Genomic DNA, 7,069 nt, shown 5'->3' on the forward strand with positions numbered 1-7,069 from the left:
CTTCACCCTATGTCTCATTTTTAATGATAGCCCTTACTCACTGAAAAGCACCTATGCCACACATTCGCCTAAGAAGTGTATGTGTTTTTTAACCCCTAAGTGGGAGAGAAAATAAGCTATAAAGGCAGACTGAATGGTAACACAGATGTGACCATCCTCTAAAGTTTATTCTATTATATCACATATAAATATAATATATTGAAAATTAGGGGGAAAAAATAAAAGAATACATACTACTGACCAAAACTAAGGATGAAACATCATATGATAATGAGAATTGCAAAAATAAATTTAAAAAAACAAACAAACAACCCACAAATGGGGAAAAATTATAATACAAAGATATCAAAATTTGAAAAGTAATGGAGAAATCTGTCATTGCAGTCACAGAAGGAAGAACAGCAGGTGAGGGAGATGAGGAAGTGGGAAAAAGATCAAGGAAGTTTGCATATGTAGGGATGAAAGGGAAAAATAAAACTGGAGACAGTGAAAAGTATTAACTGCAATAAATTCTATTTCCTCAAAGTTTTTCCAAGAAAAGACAATGAATGCACATCTAGTACTGTACAATGTTGCTTATATGATTCATACTTTCTGAAAATACACAAGCAAGTTGAGGCAACTCCAAGACAATCAGTTTTCCAGAAATGATTGAAATTTACCATACATATTCAAAGCAAATAAGTTGAAACATTTTCTTGCAGGAGAAAGAGCCACAGATAATTTGCAAAGTAAAACTAAAACTCTCTTCATTTTTGCATAGACACTTCCTGAATGAGATTGTATGTCCCATACAGTTTTCACGATGAGTCCCATATTTTGCGTGCTGAAAGAGCAGGGTACGCAGTACAGCAAGACAGGTCTTTGGCTCTGCTGCCTGTTCCAAAGGACTAAGTTAAATATGACTTGACAGACCATCTTTAGAGCCCGCAAAAGATAAAATGATGAACGAAAGCAGAAATATTAGGATTAGAAAAGAACTCAACATGCCATCTACTCTACATTTCTGCCTTAGGAAGAATGACCTTTGTCTGAGACATCTGAGAGATATTTGCTTAGCATGTGTGGAGATCTCTATAAGCTCCGTAGGCAATCTATTCCAGTGCTCAGCATCATTAGTTACTGTGACTTTCCAGCTTATCCATGACCTCAGAAAATTCTGGGCCAGTGAATTCCTACAGTTGTGAAGGCAGGGTCAGGGCTGCGATGTGTCCATATCACATCAGAGTATACATGAGTTTGTCAGTTCTGCGATCATTCCTAGCCAAGTAGTTCAGAGCTGGTCTGGAACTTCCTCAGCAGCACACTGCTGTTCGAGGCATATTTTCTGGTTTGTGTTTTTAAGATGGAAAATAATTTCCTGTTTCTCAAAATACAGCCAATTTATGTTAACAAAAATAGAAGAAAAAAAAGTTTTACAAGGAAAATTATTTTCCTGAGAGTACAAAAACTACTTTAAAAACATCTGTGCCACCTATCCCTGGTCAGTAGTGTGTATTCTTTTAATACAAAGAGCTTCAAATGCAGGTTTGACAGCCTGGAAGCCACCGCACAGCGCACAGGAATTCATGGCTCCCAGAAATCAGATGATTTTCAGTCAGAGATAGGAGGAAACTCCTTTCTTAAGTCCAAATTACCTACCTATCTGGGAGCAAGGCCTACTTTCTGAATGCTGAGCCAAAAAGCCAGGGAAGTATCCAAAGCTATCCTGAGAAAGAAGTCTTTTAAAACGTCTTTTTGGTCCTTCTCATTTTTGATCATCCCTGGTTCTGTTCCATGCACAGGCATTCTGGCAAGAGAGGAGGAACGGGACAATATAAATAAGCATGACAAAGTAACAGCTTGCTTATATATCCCTTTTTTTTTTTTTTTTTTTTAATATCTACCTCCTGCTGTGGGTACTGATTCCACATACTTATGTTGATGTCTCATGGTGGTGAAGCTTCTAGCACTACCTTGTGTTTCAGTTTTGGGACACCTTGCCAGGTCCAGTTCCAATATCTGTTAATTTTGTGCCCCCAACTTTCATGATTATCTGTAGTGCCTCTGCTCTTGCCACTTATCTTTTTCCAGACCTTGTAACCTTTTTCCAGAGTTCTTGAGGAAAGGAGGAGAAAGAAAAAAAACAAGAGCTGCCATTGCATTTTTTGCAAGTTCTGAATTGCAGAGCTTTCTCCACCTCCACCTCTCCTCGAAAGAAGAGTTGGTAGATGCTCTAATAATGAGGAACACTGTAAGTCACTGCTTGTACCTGTCACTGGCTGTTTTCTTCTCAGGGGGTGAGGAAATTGGGATGGCACCCAACCAGTAGCATAGGACACAGCAGGAAACATGGAAGCTAAGTGTTTCACGTCATTGCCAAGCTGGTTTTGACCCTAAGAGCAAATGTAAAACACAGTCCCAGAGGTAAGTCACCTAAACTTCCCAAACCGCAAGCTCTCCCGACTACCAGCAGAGAAGGCAAGCAGGGATATCTAAGCAAATGGGTTAATATCAGTCTAATGTAGTGACTCAACATGATTGAGCCCCTTAAGTATGACTTCTTTAACTAATGAGTACTTAATACTTAATTACAGTATTCAAAGTACTTAATTAAAACACATAATTTAGACACATCACACAGGAAGGTCAGCACTATTTTGTACTTGTGAAAACTGGAGAAAGGAAATTACTTGAACAGGGCCACACAAGTGAGTCAATGACAGGCAGGGATGCAAACCCCAGGCTTTCTATCTAGGGCATGCTCTCGTGGATTGTACTGCATCTCAGCAAATATTAGCAGAGGATATGGTTTATAATTTTATGCATATCCTCCAGTCATCAGGTATATCGATGACCTTACACAAAAAAGTCTGTGGTGAATCATCTTCCTACGTTGGGACTTCACACTGTATCGCTCTCTCGCTCACTCTGAGGAAGCCAGGTCTCTAATCAGTCTCTTGAGACATTTTCCATGTCTGAAACTAGTTTTTCAAACAGATTTTAGAGAACTGCATTACGTCACCTAGATTATTATGTCCATTTTTTACAGGCTTCAGATCACTTTTAAAATACGAATTGCTTACCTTAATAATGAACAAAGAATGCCAATTTATCTCAGCTGAGTTAGTGGCCTAAGGGCTGTATTATATCACTGGTTTTGCAACGTGTAGTATTCAGCAAGAAGGGACCCATCCATGGCATAACTATCCAGCAAAGGAACGCCACATACTTCGACTATGAATAGCATGAACAGGCAGCAGCTATATTGAGAATTTGCTGCCAATAACCTTTCTAATTGCAGGGAAAACCCAGATTCAGTTTAGGGTTTCCTTCTTTATCCAAGGACTTTGGAAACATTACTACATTTAATGGCAGACAATACAAAACTATTTCATAGTTTTCTGGAGAGTTTTCTTTTAAATGTAGTCCTCTTGATCTTTCCCAGCTGCTGAGTCAAATTTGGCGTAAGCCTGTTTCTTTGTGTACAGCCTGCAAACAATGTGGATTGTAAAATGAGTACGGCACAAACCCAATTTCAATTGCAGGCTGGGATTCCCCTATACTTGTACAGGGAAACTTGGTTGATAACTGTGTTTACTATTGGGTGAGGCATGGAGACCGAGCCCATTGTATTTAACCTCTGAATACTAAAATATCAAGCGAACTCTAAAGCCAAGCTGTTAAAATAAGGAAGGAGAAATAATATATAATAAAAGCTTGGTTGTTCCTTTGCCATCATTCAACCCACAATTGTATATTTTCATGATGTTTAAATTTTAGTGTAATACTTGCATAAGCATCCAATGTTCTTTTTTTTTTTCCTTTCCTGTATTGGACAAAAATACAGTTTGTGGTATAGTAATGAAACCTGGATATTGCCTTATATAAGGCAATGCAAGGGTGTCTTGCTGAATACTAATGGTAAACTAAGAACGATTCATAAAGTTGTAATAAGATCCAAAATCTAAACAGTTCAGTGTGAAGGGTTTCTAAGTCACATACCTCAAAACAGTTATGTCACTATTTCCCCCTTAAGAACAACCAATGCTTTGCTCTGATAAGGAGTACCCAAGGAGGTCAAAAGTGTTCATAAATATTTAAGAAACATAGCCACCTTAAAATTTAGTTGGCTAGTCAAACTCAACAGTTCCAGTTATTAAACCTGCTCAAAACCTTCTGAGAGGTTTAAACAGTTTGAAAAATGCAGAAAAATGCAAATTAATTGCTTTTCATTCCTGTACTGCCTTATGAAGAACAACACAACCTCAGCGTTGACTCTGCAGAAGAGAAATCCGCTATACAAACTTATGGGAAAATTTCATAAAGAAAAACCCAATTTTCTGTAATACCCACTTGTAGCAATAGCAGCTACAGAAAAACTCTGATAGTTTTGAAATTACAGTATCTCATCACATTAAGCAAATTGCTAGAAAAAAGGGCATTGATTCTCTACTTTGTGATTTGATGTGCTATAGCAGAAGGCAGCACATATATCTTGCACATAGACAAAGACAAATGGTAACCCCTGGTTAGTGCCTTTATAAAGACCATTGAGTTATAAATTATGGAGAAGATAAACTGCTCCCTTTTAAAGTAACTCAGGTAGGAATGGGATGGAGGCCACAAATTGCAGTTAGTTATGTAGGGATATTGAAGTTATTTCCAAAGGAAAAGGAAGAAGGAGTTTTCTCTAACAAGCTAGTCATGAGACTCTAAAGTTCATGTAGCTAAAATGCTTTGCAGTAGATTGAAAATGCTATGCTGGCAGTAATTTGTCCTGTTGAGTTTATTATTGTTCCCAGTGAGAAAACATTTTTGTCTTAAAAAGTCATTAATGCATTCAAGATTCTACTGAATACAACTAGCAAAAACATTACATAGAGAACATGAACTGAATCCTATCTTTAACATAAAAAATGATTGATTGATGCCATTATAGTGAAAACAATGTATTGCCCCTGTAAACTAAAAAAAAAAAAAAACCAAAAAAAAAAACCCCCACCACCAAAAAACCCGAACCAATTCTCAGTTATCCAGCCTTCAGTATTGGAAAAGGTCTAAGACAAACTCTTGAAGGTAAAGAAGGGGATCCAGTCTACCAAACCTCAGGATTGTGTTTGTCTGTATCTTAGGCATCTAGTGAATCAGTCTTCTTAACATACCTACCTAAGAGATGACAGAGAAGAAGCCCTTTAAGGTCCTCAGAGGTAAATCCTAGCCCCTTGACTGAATCCCACCAAAAAGGTTGCTATTGATTTTTACATGCTGAGTCTGATAGTCCATACACTCTTTGGAGGGATAAATTAGAACAGTAAATCATTTCTATTTTGAACTGTCATTGCAGCAGAGCAAGGAGCATAAATTATTTACAATAAGGGTGTGTTTGCATTCATAAACATAAGTACATAAAAATTCTTGAAAAGTTCACAGGTACACCTAGAGATTAATCTCTTATGATTGCATTTTATTATTCTAAAAACATTATCTAAGTGGCTAGAGATTACAGAATTTGAATGTAGGAATATTAAACAACTTGAAGTATAGAGGGCTTTTTTTCCCCCTCAGTCTAGTATTTTACAAGCATCTTTATTTATTGGCCCCATCCCTGGAAGTGTTTAAGACCAGGTTGGATGGGGCTTTGGGCAACGTGGTCTAGTGGAGGGTGTCCCTGCTTGTGGCAGGGGGGTTGGAACTAGATGATCTTTAAGGTCCCTTCCAACCCAAACCATTCTATGATTCTATAATTCCTAATATTCTTTAGGATACATGTATAAAATATAGAATAAATTGCTGTAACATGTACTAACTTAATATCTGGGTAGTACCGTCACATTTAGAGAATCTTTAGTATGTCTCATTGCCTGTCCTAAACACTGACATCTTCAAGCAGAAGTCTGTACACCAGTCAAATAGTTTCCTGCCATCAATTCTGCTTCTCTGTAGCAAGTACATAGTTATCATCCTCTGCTAAGACTGAAAGTCAGATTCCCTATTATTTTATCCTTTTTTTTATTTATCTTTCAATTTACTCTATTCTTACCGTTTCAGAATGCCAACAGAAGCAGAATATCTCCATACTGCCTCTTTGTGGGGATATTTGGAAACATACAACATTCGAAGCTATTAAAGAGATGGTACGGTTCACAGTCCGCTTTTATGCACATACAGAAGCCATTAAGTTTAATACTACAGTTACCCACATCCCACAAAATGAAAAACAGGTTTTACTCTTTGTCAAGCTTAATTCATTTATTCACAGGAAAGTCAGTGTTTCGTATATTCCTAACACAATTAGCAATTTCTGAAACATCCCGTTCCTCCCTCCCCTCATCTCTTTGGCATCACTGCTGTTGTAAAAACTGACTCTCCAAAGTAATGAATATGAACTAAATAATTTTTTTCAAATACAAAAGACAGATTTCAAAAGGTACTAAGAACAGCAGTTGGAAATAGCGTAAGATGCATTTTCTTACTCCCTTCTTAACAGTCATCTTTGCCACTTTGGATACTTAATTCAGAATGACAGGAATATAAAGTCAGAGTTCAAGACAGCTGAAATATTTTTTCCATTTTTGCTTTTATTCTTTTCTTACAATTATTTTGGCAGCATACAACTACTATGTTAATAGACAGCAAATAGGAACAAGTAAGAGATTACCTGAGAACATGAGAGTCCACATTCTTCAATCCTGGCAATAATCTGACAATCAGAATTCCAAAAAAGAATTATTAGAAGAATCTGCACGTGAATACGTATCATCCTAAATTGGAAAAAAAAAAAAAAAAAAGCAAAACCTCAGAAGAAACCTTCTACTCTGACAATTCTCCCTCTCATGCCAAAACTTTAATATGAATTTTAGTCCCTCCCACAGCACCTCTGAGCTCCTCCCTCTAAAACTTTCCAAAGACAGAAAATTGCTAGTTGTGGGAAATATAAAGCATGTTCAGCTGATTTCTTACATTCTGTAGTGAAAAATAGGAAACATGAATTTCCGACAATCATAATAAAACCCTTTTCCTTCTGGATTTAACAATGTCAGCTTTAGATCAGTTTTAGCAAATTCATTTTCTGTAAATTCTATGTACA

At 37.0% G+C, this 7,069-nt stretch overlaps 1 protein-coding gene across 3 annotated transcripts in view; it reads right to left on the reverse strand.

Moving 5' to 3' along the window:
* Positions 1–6,802, reverse strand: part of IL17REL (interleukin 17 receptor E like) — a 46,009-nt gene extending 39,207 nt beyond the window's left edge. For 2 of the 3 annotated variants that reach the window (XM_075742672.1, XM_075742680.1), the window contains exon 1: positions 6,641–6,783. In XM_075742672.1, coding sequence (XP_075598787.1) covers positions 6,641–6,742 — 102 coding nt within the window. In that variant the 5' untranslated portion in view covers positions 6,743–6,783. Of the gene's footprint in view, positions 1–6,640 lie in introns of all 3 variants that reach the window. The other variant, XM_075742664.1, reaches the window with a different exon arrangement.
* Between the last annotated feature and the right edge of the window lie 267 nt (positions 6,803–7,069).

Source organism: Balearica regulorum, chromosome 1 (assembly GCF_011004875.1).
Source record: "Balearica regulorum gibbericeps isolate bBalReg1 chromosome 1, bBalReg1.pri, whole genome shotgun sequence".
NCBI classification, from domain to species: domain Eukaryota; kingdom Metazoa; phylum Chordata; class Aves; order Gruiformes; family Gruidae; genus Balearica; species Balearica regulorum.